The sequence below is a fragment of the Pteropus medius genome, unplaced genomic scaffold (genome assembly GCF_902729225.1).
Source record: "Pteropus medius unplaced genomic scaffold, Ma_sr-lr_union100, whole genome shotgun sequence".
NCBI lineage: Eukaryota > Metazoa > Chordata > Mammalia > Chiroptera > Pteropodidae > Pteropus > Pteropus medius.
Window position 1 is genome coordinate 13,691,380 of NW_024349803.1, and position 16,132 is coordinate 13,707,511.

A 16,132-nucleotide genomic window follows, 5' to 3' on the forward strand; every position below is an offset into this window, starting at 1 on the left:
GGTAGCAGCTTTCACCATCATTTCCTGGTACTTTTACCTCTCACCCGCCTCAACCATGCACACTTCATGGCTTGGCAATTTTCCATTTAACACGTAATAGTCCTGGGTTCTTTAAAGTCAGAAGAACCCACACGCACACATATATATATATAGCATATATACATATATATGTATATAGCATATATACATATGCTATATAAGATTTATATATAGATTTATATACATGTATAAAACATATTTATTAAAGCAAAACAGAACACATACACGATTAGAATTAGCCACCTTCCTAGCCCCTGAACCAAGGGCAACTCTTATACTGACCTCTGAGGACAAAGCCAAAGCTATTGCCCTCCTTGTAGAGGGAGACATCCACTGTCTTTGAAATGGTCCCTGGGTTGTTCTCAGGGCCTAGAGAGAAATGAAGGACTCCTTTGAGTCTCTCAGTCACATCGCCCAGCTGGCAGACATCCCCAAAGCTCATTCCAGGAGAGTTGGGTAACAAATCACAGAGATTATAGGGACAGTAAACTCCTTCCCATTTCACAGGTAGGACAAGTGAGGCTTAGAGGGACCCTTTCCCCTAATATCCACTTAGTCCACCACTTAGAGAGAGGAAAGAGACTGCCCAAGGTCACACAGAGACGATGACGGAACTCAGGCTTGAATCCATAGCTGGTGAGCTAGGCCAGGGTTGAATTCCAGACAATTATCCAATTTCAAGACTTTAGACCAACTTTAACAATTCACAGCTAGGCTAAACCCTAGGCCACTGTACTCAGTGCAGGATGGTAGGGTAGGGGCAGTGGTAGAGCAGGGAGCAATTTATTCAGCCAGTGTTCCCAAAATTTTCCCCCTTAAAGGAAAAACTTCTGGAAACTAACTATGCAAAATGATCATGGGTTATAAACAGGGCGCTGCCACCTCCTGGTGAACAGCATACTGTAGTCATAGGCAAAGCCCCTAGGTGAGACATGGATGTTTGTTGCCAGTCTCCAGATCCCACCTACCCCATCTGGCATGATCCCCATCACCTAAGCCCTGGTGGGGAGGGAGCTGTGTACACCCACAACCAAGGCAGTGGAGAAAGTTCCCTGTCCAAGGGCACCCACCGGGCGGGGGCAGCTCATACTCCACCTCCAGCACCACACGTTCGCCCACATTCTTGAGCAGGGTGATGATCTCATCATGGCGAAGTCTGGTCAAATGGATACCATTCACTGACCGAATATAGTCACCCACATTCAGCAGGTCACTCCTGGGAACGAGGAGGCCAGAGCACACACATGGTGACAGGTGCCAGCATTCACATCCACTGCCCCCCCAACCCCCGTCCCTCGCCTTGAATCTTTATGATCTCTGGATCCCCATTTTACAGGTGGGGAATTTAGGCTCAGAGGTCATACAATGTCCAGGGTCATGCGGTGAGTAAGTAGGAGAGTGTAGATTTTAACCTAGACCTGTCTAACACCCAGGCCTGGCATTCCCCATTGATGCTGGTCTGCCTGCTTTTCCTCCAGCTGAGGTGTCACCCTCATAGCTCTAACCAGCTCCAGAGGAGCTTGCAGAGTGGCCAGGTCTTTGCCTCCCTGGATTTTCACTGCTAATCTTTTGTTCTGTTTCACTGCTAAGTGCCGGACCCATGCAGACCCAGAGAGGCTAACTCCCATGTTTCATGGAACTTGTGGTCCAAGGGAGCCACAGAGGTAAGACGATAGGTGAATCCAGAGCAACGTGTGCAGAAACGGCATGCAGGTCTGTGTGAGCAGAGCAGCTGCCCCAGCCTGGGGTTGGCAGGCTTCCCAGAGGCAGTATGGAAGGATGGATAGGAGTCTGCCAGGAAGATGTCATGGGGAATGGGACTTCCAGGCAGAGGAAACTGCACAGGCAAAGGCCTGGAGGGCCTGGCAAGATGGCGGCACTGTGGCCAAGTTAGGCCCAGGTTTAAAGGGACAGAGAAGAAGCCGGGGCCTAGAATGATAGCCCCCACTGTAGGCCTTCCTTCCATAGGTGCTCCTGGAAACAACTGCCTGGTTGCTTTGCCTAAAGCCCGAATACATTTTCTACTGGCTCCGGCCCATTCCTGCTGCCCCCACCAAGCCCACTTCTCACCTGGCCGCGAGCCCCCCAGGCCTCAGATTGGAGACTCTGGGCTTCCCATCTTTGTCCGTGCCACCTGAGATGGTAAGGCCCAGAGTGCTGCCTTCTTTCTTGATCAGCTCCACCACGGTGACCCCTCGGAACTCCTCTGCCAACAGATTGGGGGTGAGGGGGCACATTGGGGCAATTCTGGGCCCCCAGCTCCAAGACAAGTGAGGCTAACACTTGGTAATCAGGGCACTTAGTTGCCTTATGCTGGGTGAGATCATCTCCTTTTTACAGAGGAGAATCAGAGAGGTTAAGTGGTTGGCCTAAAGTCACAGAGCAAGTTAGCAGCAGAGCCAATGCTGTCTGAACCCCACCCAAAGCTCTCTGTGCCTCCAGGACAGAGAAAGAGGAAGGAGAGGGGGTTCGTTACCCGGAATGCTCTGTCTGCGGCACGCCAGGGCTACGTCGGCTCCTCCTGCGTCCTTGCCTCCTTTGGAGTAAGGTCCATCGTCTGCAGGCAAGAGAGAGAGAGAGAAAAGTCTCTGAGTGTCATTTTCATCTCCATTCAAGCGAACCCCTTCTGCTTTGGGAACCTTCCGCTTCGTGGAGGTGGCGTATAAGAGGGATTCCTCCCCGCTATCGTCTTCACCTGAGTCTGCTGGAGGATCTTTGTGGCTTCTCCCAAGGGAGGCTCCGTCTTTGCCCTTGGGGCTGAATAACACCCTTCTGAACACTCACTACTTACTGGGAACCTCATAGCTGTTCTGTGTTGGACCATCTCCACAGCCCCACGGATGATATTATTATCATGAATGACATTATTCCACTGTACAAATAAGGAAGTTGAGGCCCAGAGAGGGACAACTCATGTCCACAGGCGCACAGCTGGGAAGTCAGACAATTTGGATTAGAACCTGCATTGACTGACCCCACCACCAGGAGCTGTGCTTGCACACCTGCTTAGACAGGGAACTCTGTCACATGCAGAAATCACAGCACATGTGAGACAGTACTGACCATGAGCAAGTTCAATCTTGAGTGGACCTGATTAATGCTTCTTGGTGAGAACTGTACCTTATAGTGTACTAGCCATATCCTAGGGAGCCCAAGGTAAGCCTGTCACCTTTAACTTTGATTCTAGAAAAGGCTCTCCCATTATTTTTTCAAGTATTGTTTCCTTCATCTCTCTTTTAAAATGATTAATAGATGTACTTTGGGATTTTCCACTTTATCCCCCATGACCAATTGCCCACCAGTCACATTTCCTATTCTTTATTTCTCTAGGATGTGTCTAATCTCCAATGAAATCTATCATTTTGGTTTTTTAACGTATTATGAAAATTTTCATACATTTCAAATATCAAGAAAGTAATAGAATCATATTAGGCAGAGGTTCTCAAAAAGTGCGGTTTCCAAATTAACAATACTTGCATCACTTGGGAACTTGTCAGAAATGTAAATTCTTGGGCTCCACCCAGGACCTACCAAGTCAAAAACTTGGGAAGTGAAGTTTAGCAATCTGTATGTGTGCATGTTAGTATATTAAACCTAAAATTTTTCTCCACTTTAAAAAATTTATATACACGAAAATTAATTCTTTCTGGTGTGTATTTCTTTGGGTTTGGGGAAATGTGTCTTAACAGCCACTGCGATCACGTTTTAGAATATTTCCATTGCTCCCCCAAATTCTCCCTTGCTCCCCTATCTAATCCCTTCCCCACTCTCAGCCCCTGACAAGCCCTGATCTGTTTTCTCTCCATATAATTTTGCCTTCCCTAGGATGTCATATAAATGCATTCATGTGGTATGTCGTCTTTGGAGGCTAGCTTCTTTCATTTAGCATTATCTTTTGAGACTCATGCATTTTGTTGAGCGCATCAATAGTCTGTTCCTTTTCATCATCAAATGATGTCTCATTGTGTGGATATACCAGTTGGTTTAGCCGTTCACCTGTTGAAAGACATTTCCATCATTTCCAGTTTGGGATGACTTTAAATGAAGCCATAATAAATGTTTGCATACAGGCTTTTGTTTGGACATAAGTTTCCATTCCACTTGGGTTAATACCCAGGAATGAGACTTTGGGTCACACGGTAAGGATGAGGTTAATTTTGTAAGAAACTGCCAAACTCTGTTTCAAAGTGGCTGCACTATTTTGTATGCCCACCAGTGATGTGAGAGGGTTCCAGCTGCTTCACATTCTCACTAGCACTTGGCATTGTCAGTTAGGATTTTATTTGTTTAATTTTAGTCATTCTGATAGACGGGTAGAGGTATCTTATTGTGGTTTTAATTCACATTTGCCGAATGACAAATGATGTTGAGCACTTTTCTTTATTTGCCATTCATATATATCTTCTTTGGCGAAGTATCTGTCCAAATCTTTTGCCCATTTTTAAAACCACGTTGATTTCTTGTTTTTAAATTTTTATATATTCTGGATACAAATCCTTTGTCAGATGTAATAATTTGTGTTTTGAAAAGCCCACTAGGTGATTCTGTGTCACATTGAGGTTTGAGTAATAATGAATTGTATTTACCCAACATCTAGTCTGAACAATTATTAACACTCTGTAGTGTTTACTACATTTACTTTTATCTATGCTGAAATATTTTAAAACAAAGCCTAGACATAATGAAATTACACCTCTAAATATTCCAGTATGCATTGAAAAATAAGAATATATTTCTTACATAGCAATATTATTATCACACCTTACGAAATTAAAAGAATTTCTTAATTATTAATTTAATACGCACTCCATATTCAAATCTTCCCAATTCCAATGAGTTTTTAATTTTAAGAAGTACATTTTGTGGTTTTTGAAAGCTCCATTTTGTTCTTTTGCTTATCTGCTTGTTCTTTCCTTTTCTATTATTCCTTATGTGTCTCTAATAATTTTAAATCTTTCAACATTCATCTATTAGTCTATTATTATCTCACATTCTTGAGAGGTATTTCTGCTGTCTGGGCTGTGTGATGATGCTCCCTCATGGTGGATTGTTTCTTGTGTATTTGGTAATTGTTGGATTGTGAGCTCATCTTAGTGGAATTTTATCTGTGGGAATCTTATTCAGCCTGGTTGAGGGTAGGTCCCTCCAATGTCTAAGAGAGAATTTGTAATTTCTTCCCCTGAGTGCCTGCCAAGGCATCATTATCCTGACACCAATGTTTACATTAAGTTCTGGGCACCAAGACTCTAGAACCATGGGGATAGTGTAAATTATAACCTTCAACAGAAATAAGGGGCACACTTCGGAACACAATTCTCAAAGCTGAGACAGAGAAGTTTTTGTTTTATCTTCCTGGTAGATAGGTAGATATTTTCCAAGTCCCTCATTTCACTGAGGGTACATCTTTTTAAAAGTCTTGGCTTTATGCTGGGGTGTCAATTCTAACTAGGGCAGGTAGAAGGCAGCCTCTCCTATATCTCTAAGCTACTGAAACCCAGGACCTTGGTTACTAGACCAGCAAACACTCCCACTCCTGCTGCCACCCCAATAGGGAAGCCTTAGCATCAGTGCACCCTCATCCTGCTGGTTTTCATTTTCTTTTCATTTTTTGACTGCAAATGCATTGGATTTGTAGATCAGTTTGTGGAAAACGAACATCTTTACCATCTTGAGTCTTCCAATCAATAAACATAGTGCATTCCTCCATTTATTTTTGTCTTATTTAATTTTTCCCAAGAACACTGTGTACTTTCCTGGGTAAAGGTCTTGCACCTTTCTCATTAAATGTATTCCCAGATATCGGCAGTGTTTTAATGCTATCACAAATGCAATTGTTTTTCAAATTTCATTTTCTAATTATTTATTGCTAATATGTAATAATACAATTGATTTTATATTCTGACCTTTAAAATGCGCAAATTAATTCTAATAGTTTATCTGCAGATACTTTTGAATTTTCTGTCACCTGTAAATAATGACAGCTTTATTTTTTACTTTCTAAACTTTATAATCTTTATTTCTTTAACTCGTCTTATAGCACTGGCCAGACCTCCAGTACAAAGCTGAGAGAAGTGGTTATACCGACCATCAGTATCTCCTTCCTACCTCATCCTCTACACTTTCTGTAAGTTTATCTGTGCATCTCAAAGCAGATTGAAGCTAGAGGTTTCAGGCTACTTGCTCTGGTGATAACACCAGAGCCCAGTATCCCCTTGTCTTACACATTTGTGTGTGTTCTGGATTCTCTATGTTCTGACAGGCGAGGGGAAGGACTCACATGTTGTGCACCGGCCATGCCCTGTGTACACTACCTACACTATCTCCTTCTATCTCGTTCACTTGTCACAGTGACCCTGGGAGGAAGTAGATGCTACCGTCACACCCACTTTGACAGATGAGAAAACGGAGGCTCAGAGCACAAAGTCCTTGGCCAAGGCAGCCTCTGCAAAGAGCCAGAACTAGACTGCAGGCCCCTTTGCCCATACCACCTTGCATTCCAGGCTCCCTCGACCAGCTTAATTTTTCATATTCCTTCCCCAATTCCTTTCTCAGCACTGGACTGAGATGGGCAAGGACAACTGAAAAGCCGTCAAGCTGGAGGGCTCTTCTATGCCGCCTCAGAGGGGTACTCCTCCCAGGAACCAGGTATATACCATGGGCTTCTGCTGCTTCCTCAGGCCTCACCTGAGCCTGCACATCCCCTGTCCTCTGCTTGCCCTTGAAGAATAGCCTTCCTGCTGCCCCCACCCCTGTGGCTCCAGCTTGGCCTAGTATTAAGATCATGGGCTCAGGGCTCAGCCAGGCCTGAGAGCAGATCCTACCTAGCTCAGCCATTCACCAGCTATGGGAAGGCCACTCCTCTCCCGCCCTCCGCCTTCCAGCCTCTAGGTCACAGCAAGACCTAACTCACGGGACCCATCTGCCCTCCTCACTTCTCAGAGGAGGTGTGAGAAAGAAGGGCTGGAAAGGAATCCGCCCTGGCAGAGGGCAGAAGCCACTTATTCCATCCCAGTCAGGTCCTTTCATGAGAGGGAGGATCAGATGAGGGTTCAGCAAGGGGTAGGATCAGTCTGAGTCAAGATCAGGACCCAACGTGGGCCAGGGTAGGGGCTCAGTCAGAACCAGGAACAGAGTTCAGTCTATGGCATGTTTCTCAGGCTTAGCACTATTGACATTTTTGCTGGATAATTCCATGTGGTGGGGGGGCTTTCTTCTGCACTGTAGGCTACTTAGCAGTATTCCTGCCTTCTAAGCACCAGATGCCAGTAGCACCCTCATCCCAGTCGTGACAACCCGAAATAACTCAAAATATTGCCAAATGTCTCCTAGGGGAGCAATATTGCCCCCCCATTGAGAATCACTGCTCTAAAGTCAAGGTTGGGGCTCAGGCTGAGTCAGGGGCAGGGCTCCGCCTGGGTCTAAGGAAGCCTAAGTACCTCATCACCTGCAGCTCTAACCACTGAGAAACCATCCCCACTCCCCCATCACTCCACTCTGTTAGACCAGGGCTAGGCTCCCTTTGCTTGCGAGAAGGTGATAAATAAATCAAAAAGCAGTTAAACCCAGAATCATTTCTAGGGCCCCTGGAGTTGGGCCCCTAGCAGCTCTGCTCACCCCTTTTCCCCAGGCTCCTATTCACATCAGCCACCAACAATTTAGGCAACACCTCATTAAGTATAACACTTCCCATTATGGTTCTCTAATTCACACTTCATTTAGAATCAACAAGATGTTCCTAGACTAATAAAATTAATAAGACTGGGTTCTATCAACTGTGTGACAGCGAACTTGTCAGGTATTTAATGTGGGCAATTCTGGAATTAAAATCTGTCATATACTGTGAAAATTAGATTCCGCCACTGAACAGTCCTTCTCTCTCGGGTTGCCCTAGGAAGACCAGAGATAAGTTTGCTGGCTCCAGGTTTATGAGTCTGAGGATGGGAGAGGGGGTGATTATGTCTTAAGGAGAGGAGGAGGCTGAGGATCAGTTGGCCCAATTCAGAGCTGTTAGGATCCCAGAGTGGAGTGTAACAACTGTGGGTTCAAAGTAGAGTTTTGAGCCCTGATATTAAAAAGAAAATATTGGAAAATAGGATCTCCAAATGCAGGATTCTAAAGCAAAGGATGCAGGATGCTGGCTGCCGAAGGCGAGGACCAATTTCCTGGGCTGTCTCTGTGGAATCCTCCAAGTTTGTCCTCCCCACCCCCTCCTCATCCCAATATTCAGCTCTTGCTCTGGAGAACTACTCAGTGCTGAATTGGGCTTCAGTGACACCTTTGGGATAGCTGAGATGCATGGGTGTGCTTTCCTTAGCACTGAGTGGTCTCAACCCTCTCCTATAATTTTTTTGCAGGCTTTGGGCCATCTCTTTTCCTAGCTGTCAGGTGGGCCTGACTGTCTTCTGCAAACCAGGATTCGTACAACTGTGTGCAAACAAAGAGTCAGTGGGCAATAAGTGAGGACTTGAGAGACTCTTTTCTAGGGAAGGCTTGCGCATTTTAGGGTGTGACCTTGAAGACTTTTCTTGGAGGTCATTTAGGCCACTCTGAATAAGTGACTTGCAGGATACAAAACTCCTGGACTTCTAAGACCCACTGCTATATTCAGAAAGTCATCCATAAGGAATGCTTCAATGTTTGCCGATGCCTGTTCAGAGGGGACATAGCATCCCACTGTCAAGAGCATCCTTGGGTGTGTGTGTGTTTGTGGGAAATTGAGGCAGCATTTAAATCAAGAACCAAAGCAGGGCCAGAATTACCATTGGCTATGTGACTTAAGTCTATTTCTCTACCTGTAAAATGGGAGTTTATCCCCCCGTTGCTGACTTCAGCCAGCCCAGGTTTGAGAATTTGAGGGACTTATTTTATTTATAGAAATCCCCATGGCGGTTCAGGCCTCAATCTCCCTCCCTCAGAGAAAATGCTCACTCTCTCCCAAGCTCTCCCTCTTTTTTGTTCTGGGACCTGGTAATTATATGCTTAGAGATGAAGGCTTTTCAAAAACATCTTTCCCACCAATTTTCAGCTGGAAACATGCATAAAAAACAGGGATATTTTTATCCGCATGTTTCTTTTTTCCTGTCTCCTCCTCCCAGCAATGGGCAATTATGAGCTTTTGCCTTCAGTCAATCCATCCTGTAAGGACTCGCTTCAGAGGGAAATTCATTTCCGCAGTGATGCCAGCGATGCCAGCCATCCCGGCAAATGAGGGCTGGGTGAGTGGGGGAGCAGGAGGGAGAGATGCTGTACCCAGCACATGTACACCTGGTCCCCAGCCCCACGCTGAGCCCAGGGTGGGTGGGTGGGTTTTTTATTTCATTTCTCTTGAAAGTGTTGCTAATTTGCCTTCATTATCGCCATCTCTCTGGGGCCCCAGGGAGCTATTGAGCTTTGACAAAGGGAAAAGGAAGTCAGCCCCTGCCCAGGCTGCCTTTGCCAGGATCCCGCCCAAGCAGGAAATGGGTACAGGAGTGGGGAGGTGGTAGGGGTGCTGGGCAGGGCTATAGACTCAGCCTTGACTGAAGCCTGGTTCTGTGGGTTTCAGGAGGGAGCATTCAGCATGTGGGAGGCGGGGGTTGAGAAAATGAATGCCCAGAGACTCAATATGGGAAGAACAGGAAGTGGCTGCATGACAGAGGGCCACCAACAGAGCCAATCACCTCCCACCCCCCACTCCCGTGTGCCAACTGGGAGAAAGGGGCCCCCACTCGCCCCTGGGTCCAACCATCACAATAGTATACGGTAGCCCATTGGCAACTCTCCAGAGAAACCAGCCTCGGCAGTCCACCAAGTGACTGGCCAGTCCTGGCTTGGTTGGCCTCACCTCAGAAGGCATTACTGGTTCAGTCGAAAAGGAAGGATGAACTTTGAACTTAGGCCAACTTCAGCTTCTGATTTGAACTCTGCTGGTTACTGGCTAAGGGATCTGGGACAAATCATTTCTCCTCTCTGACCTTCAGGCTTCTCCTCTGCACAGCGGGGGTGCCAGTGACCACCGCATGGGTGGATGGGAGGAATTGGTGAGAGTCTGTGGTACGTAGAAGCCATGATACATAGTAGTTCTCTCCCTGCCTCATTTGCTCACATCGTTAGAAAGGTTTTCCTAGATGAATAATGGTAACAACTCCTATGAAGTGCTGGGTGTAGTTCTATGTGCTTCATAAGCATGATCTCATTTACTCCTCACCACTTTCTGAGGTGGTATGATTGTTATTCTCATTTTCCAGATAGGGAGACTGTGGCACAGAGCGGTTAAGTGACTTCCCACAGTAAGGAGCAAGGCCAAGATTTGAACCTAGGCCGCGTTCTACGAACTTTAAAATTATCACCACTTCATGGTCATGATAATATTTCATGGCAGGAATCATTATCATCCCCATGTTGATGGGGAAACTGAGGCACAAGAAGGTGAAGGGAACTGCCGAGGGTCACGAGCGGCAGTGCCAGTGGACCCCTCCTGTCTCCTCCTACCCCATGACAGGCCTGGGTTCTCGAGGATAAGGCCTGTGGCCCAGCCTCAGCTCTTTTGGGTACGCCTCACTGAATAATGCCCCTCTGGCCATCATGGGCTGGACCAGGGCAGACAGCTGGATAGAGATGCATCGAAGCCAGTTCCGGGCTGACCTTGGAATGACAGCTCCGATTCTCACCGCCGACAAACCTCCCCAGAAGCCTGCCTCCCATGGGGAGGGAAGCATGGAAAAGTCAACTTGGCATGCTGTTCAGGGCATGTTTTTAAGGGAAACAAGAAGAAATATATCAATAGATTTAAAAAGTAGACGCCTGATTCACTCGGTGCCAAGAATTGCAAAAGCAAAAGAACATGCAAAGGGAGCGCTGGGTGTGGGGCCCTTCCCTGTGCCAGGCGTGCTGTAAGCACTATACATGCACTAAGGAGTTTAACTCTCTCAGGAGCAATGGGAGGAAAGTCTACTGATGCTCCTCGTTTTACAGATGAGGAGACCAAGGCCCAGAGAGGTCACTCAGCTGGTGAGCTGCAGAGGAATGACTGGAATCTGGGCTTTTCGGGCCCCCCAACCGACCCCATCCTTAACCCTTGGCTTTGCTCTCTCCTTCTCACAAGAGGGCAATGGACCCCAAAGGAGGGGAACCCAGGAAGGCAGTGTCAGCCTTCAGGAGGCTCTGCATCAGGGCTCGCACATCCACAGGCTGGGCACATCAGGCCTATCAGGAGCCCCAGATAGATTGCCAGCCTTGCGATCCCCCTTCTACAAGGTGTGTGGGGTCCCTGGCATTGGGCCTGGAGCCACGCTTGGGCTGACATGGCCCTCCATAGGGCCATAGGGGTCCCAACATCATGTAGGATGGGCTCAAGTCAGGCCCTGGCCTTGTGTCTTCTGGGTCTGTGCTCCGAAACTGGTCCTATCAGGGAGTGCGACCTCGAAACTGGGTCACCATGGAACCATTTTATTTCCTAATAGTGGCTACGTGGAGCAGTGAAAAGACTCAATTCACCTGGTTGAGAGTAAAAGCAAATCTCTAGCCACAGTTAAGTCCCTCAGCCTCCCCGACCTCACCTCCTAATACTCTCCCCTTCACCAGCTCCATTCTAGTGCACAGTTCCTTCTGCCCAGAAGGTTCTTCCCCAGACATCCACCAAACTCCTTCCCTCATCTCCCTCAGAAACTTGTGGAAGCGTCACCTTCTCAGGGAGGTCTTCCTCTGTCAGCCTGTTTAAACTTACACCTGCACCCACCCTACCTCCAACACCTCCATCGCCTTCCTTCCCTGCTTCATTTTCCTTCATAGCATGAAACACCATCTAATAGACCTCATTTTTTTTTTTTTAACTTTGTGATTTTATTTACTATCTGCCTCTGCTCCCCTAGGATATCAACTCCCAGGGGGCTGGGTTGTCTGCCTGTTCACTGCTGTGTCCAGAACAGAGAGCCTGGCACACAGTAAGGGCTCAGTAAATAATTCTGAATTCGATTCTCACAGATTAGGAGAATGGAAATGAAAGAGGTGAAGTGAGTTGCTCATGGCTGTAGATTTGGGAAGAGGCAGAGCCAGGATGCAAATCCAGGCCTCCCTGGCTCCAGGCCATAACCTCCACGGTATGGGGTCTAGAGTTCCCCCATGGCTACAGCCCGACCCGTGGAACAGGTGGTCAGGTCTGCCCAAGGATCCAGGTGGTTTGGTGAGAGTTCCCTTAGAGGAGTGAGAAGCCCAGGCCACAGCAAAGGGACCCCACCCTGCTACACACACACGTGCACGCGCGTGCGCGCGCACACACACACACACACACACTGCCCAAGCCTTCCCAGCCCTGGCTAGACGGCAAGTGCTCACTCAGGCCTAGCAGGCCCTGGGAACAAAGACCACTTTGTGGCTGGGAGTGAGAAAGGAGTGAATACACTGTGGGGGGATGAGAGTGGGGGGACACACACAACACACACAACACACACACAACACTTCCTGCCAAAATCTGCGTTCAAGCCCACTGTGTGCCCCAGCCCGGTCACGCCTTTTCCTGCAAGCGTGCAGGGTTAGTGGCAGGGCGGTTAACAAGGCTCCCAGGAGCAAGACGGGACACGGCCAGGGTACGGGCCTGAGAAAGAACTCGTGCAGGCAGGAGTCCTTCAGGGACAGAAAAGGGGCCCTAGGCAGTGCGTCCCACAGACTCCAGCCCCAAGCCCGGCATTCACTGAGGATCACTGCCCGTGGCCTGACTTCTCAGGGCCTCAGCCTTCTCTGCAAAATGTGGAGGGCGCATGGAGTTGCCACCTGTTAGCTGTCTTTGTCCCCCTGCTCCAGGGGAGGCCGTGTGACTAGATCTGGCCAAAGACCCAGTGATTGGTCAGGAGTGGTCATGTGATCCAAGCTGGGCAGACAAGAGTAGGCCCTGGGACATTTGCTGAAACTGTTGGAAACAGTCCTTCCTTAGAGAGATCTGAGCTGGTTGACCTTAGGCTCGAAAGTATTAGAGCCCCTCTGGGTACCTCAAGAAGAGAGAGTATGCCTGGAAATTATACTCATCTAAAGAGAAGCAGAGACTGAGTCCTAAAGATGTTAACTGAGCACCTGGATGCTGCTGTGCCTAAAGCTCTATCTTTGGATTTTCCTGAAAAAGAGCCTCAGCTCTGATACCAACTGAGGTGGGTACGATCATTAGCTTCTGTGATCTGGGGAGGAATCTAGGTGGGGGCTGCTGTGGTGAGGGTGAAGGTCAAGTAAGTCATCAGAGAGAGAAAAAGCCAGGGAGGTCATGAATGCCAAGATGAGGAGCTGTGATCAGATTTGAGTTTTAGAAAGCTCCCTCCCAAGGCAGCACAGGGAAAGGAAGTGGAAGCCAGGAGGCCAGGGAGAAGCCTGGGCAGAGACCCAGGCAGGCAATAGTGAAGCCGGAGCCCAAGTGGAGGCAGAAGGCCCATGAAGAGGGGAATGATACCTCTCTGGCAGTATCCCAGGTGAGATCTCTGGGGTAGCACTGCCTTTGTGGTTCTGACCACTGCAGGATGAGGTGACCCCACTCACCTGGGCCTTAGGTCGAAAAGACACATATGCCCAGGCCAGGAAAGCAGTGCCTCCATTTATAGTGCAGTCACCACGGGTGGGCAGGGGCAGACTACATGGGGACAAATCCCAGCTCTGCCACTTCCGGATGTATAGCCTTGGACAAGTCACTTAACACCTCTATGCCTCAGTTTCCCTAACTGTAAAGTGGGGAGAATAAACAGTCCTGAGCTCACAGTTTTGCTGTGAGGATTAAATGAGAAAATGCACAGAGCCTGGCACAGAGTAAGATCTCAATAGCTGTCAGCCACTTTGTTCATGTTATTATTATCTGGGGGCCTGGGGGTAACCCCGCCTCTGCTCCTTGCCATGGGTGGCAGCCTAAGTTCACTGGGCCCTCGGAAGCAGGGTTGCGGGAGCTCTGCTGTAAAATCATGTGGCTGCGGATCCCGGCTCAGCCGCTTCATTGTAGCTGTGGGGCCTTGGGTGGACCACCGCCCCTTACTGGGCCCGTTTCCTTACCTGTCCACTGGGACCACAGTCCCTACCTTTGGAGTTGTGACGAGGTAAAGTCAAGAGTGTGTCACATGTGGGAAGGGATTGACAGGGGCGGCCCTGGAGCACTGAGTGGAAGATGACCTGGTCCTGCCTCCTGACAAGCTTCCTGTTGGGGGTAGCGGGGAAGAAAGGCACCGCCCAGCAGACTGAGGGTTGGAGAGACAGACGGACAGATGAATGGATGCAGCCCCTCCCCAAGGTTCAGCCCCAGGCACACCCAGGATCGTGGCAGCTATGTGACCCGGTCCCAGTGAATTTCTAAAGCCCTAGGACTCACCCACCAGACCCCAAGGACTCACCAATCGGACTCTCAGGCAGGGCCTCTGCCTCTTGTCTCAAGGTCCAGGAGCTCCCTCCAAATCACCTGACCTTGCCTTTGCTCTCATCCTTCTAGGTAGGGAGCTCACTCCGAGCAGCTCATGTGGAGGTGAATGCCCTACCTGAGGTACCTCTGTGGGGCTGAGCGCTGACTTCTGGAACTCCAGAGCCTGCTGCCCCTGATGTTCAGGGCAGCCCAAAGGATTCAGCCCCCGGCTGCAAGACAGCAGCCAGGGTCAAACAGACAGCTCTGTCACCTGCCCACCCTGGCCAGGTGTCCCACCCCCTGCATTCTCTCCAAGCCCTGGGTCTCGGGGGAGTGGCAGTCCCAGTCTTAACCATCCCAGTCCCTCCTCAGGGCAGCAGTTCCAGAGAGATCAGAGAGTTCAGCCCCATCACTCTGCCCACAGGTCTCCCATGACTTACCGGCCTCTCCAGGGGTCTCCCGGCTGAGCCCACACAGCATGTCTGCTATTGTCTCCCTGCTGACCACCAGCTCCCTCAGGAACCACGCTGCTTGGTCCCTCCCTCACTCTCCCCAGGGAGGGGCTGTGGGAGGGAAGCTCACAGCTCCCACTGGCTGGGCACCGAGTCCGCCCACTGCTACAGGAGGCTCTCTACTTAAAGGGGACACGGCTGTTGTCATGGCTGACTTCTGGATGGGGTTCAGCATCCCCCACACCCACAGCCTGGGAAGGAGAACTTTGAAAATGGCACGCCTAGGCCTCTCCCAGGGCCCCCAGCCAGATAGATCTTAGGTGCGGTTCAGTTCTAACTTGCCCTGAGACTCTGGCAAGTGATTGCCCATCCCAGGCCTCAGTTTTTCCATCCAGAGAAGGGGAACAGTGCCTTATGAACTTTTTTTTTAAGTAGAGTCAATTCCAACAGAATCTAAAAATGTAAATCAGATAAAACTCAGCCAATGGTTGATGCCAGGGCATGTCTATGGGTCTCAGGTTAGAGGCTCTTGGGCTTGGAGCCCCCCGGGGCCCTTCCACTAACATACTAGGTGGATGCAACTACCTCCACCAGGCCTCAGTTTCCTTTTCTGTAAGGTGGAGTTTGGGGAAGATAAGTCCGGCAACCTGCCACATGGAGCATCCCCCCAGCTTTTTGGGAAGACCCAGTGAGCTGGGCCGAGGACCTGCCCATCTCTGGGCTTGATGGGCAAGGGCAGCTGGTCACAACTCCAGCCCCAGCTGGGTCTCAGCCCCGCACGCTCCTAGATTCCTCTATGCCAGCTCAGGACTGACCCTGGCAGCCCTGACAGACACCCAGGGCCCCTCCTCCAGTTCTCCAGCTGTTTCTGCTCTCCATCCCACCCATGTGTATTGGCACCAACTGAGGGTCAGACACCACGTAGGTGCTGCAGAGAAGGGTGGGTGATAGCGACATGGACAAAATCTGTACAACTACACATTGCATCCAGCTGGATGAAGCAGAGAACAAGACAAATGAGGTCTCAGCTCCCAAGAGATTCTTGGATGCCCGGGAATGAATGGGCTCAAATTTGTTCTGTATCCTGCAGGGAGTGGGGGCTTCTTCTGGGTTCCTTCCTGAAAGAAGTGCCCACCACGAAATCCAGCCCATCATTCCTGGGCCACCCACGCCAGCTCCTGCAACCCCAACACTGATGGCACCCTCAGAACAATCCAGACTCTAACTCTGAGTTGGGGCCCGTTGTACCCCTATATCTACAGGTTCACGTTGCTCCCCTGTTGCTCATTTCCCATGGATGCCT

General features: G+C 49.2%; 1 protein-coding gene across 4 annotated transcripts in view; it reads right to left on the reverse strand.

The window, feature by feature from the left end:
• GRIP2 (glutamate receptor interacting protein 2) overlaps nt 1–14,923 on the reverse strand; it is a 41,522-nt gene extending 26,599 nt beyond the window's left edge. For all 4 annotated transcript variants that reach the window (XM_039837364.1, XM_039837363.1, XM_039837361.1 and 1 more), the window contains exons 1-5: nt 14,818–14,923; nt 2,516–2,596; nt 2,110–2,245; nt 1,110–1,255; nt 322–408 (exon numbers count right to left, since the gene is read on the reverse strand). In XM_039837364.1, coding sequence (XP_039693298.1) covers nt 322–408; nt 1,110–1,255; nt 2,110–2,245; nt 2,516–2,596; nt 14,818–14,857 — 490 coding nt within the window. In that variant the 5' untranslated portion in view covers nt 14,858–14,923. The remainder of the gene's footprint in view (nt 1–321; nt 409–1,109; nt 1,256–2,109; nt 2,246–2,515; nt 2,597–14,817) is intronic.
• Nucleotides 14,924–16,132: the final 1,209 nt, after the last annotated feature.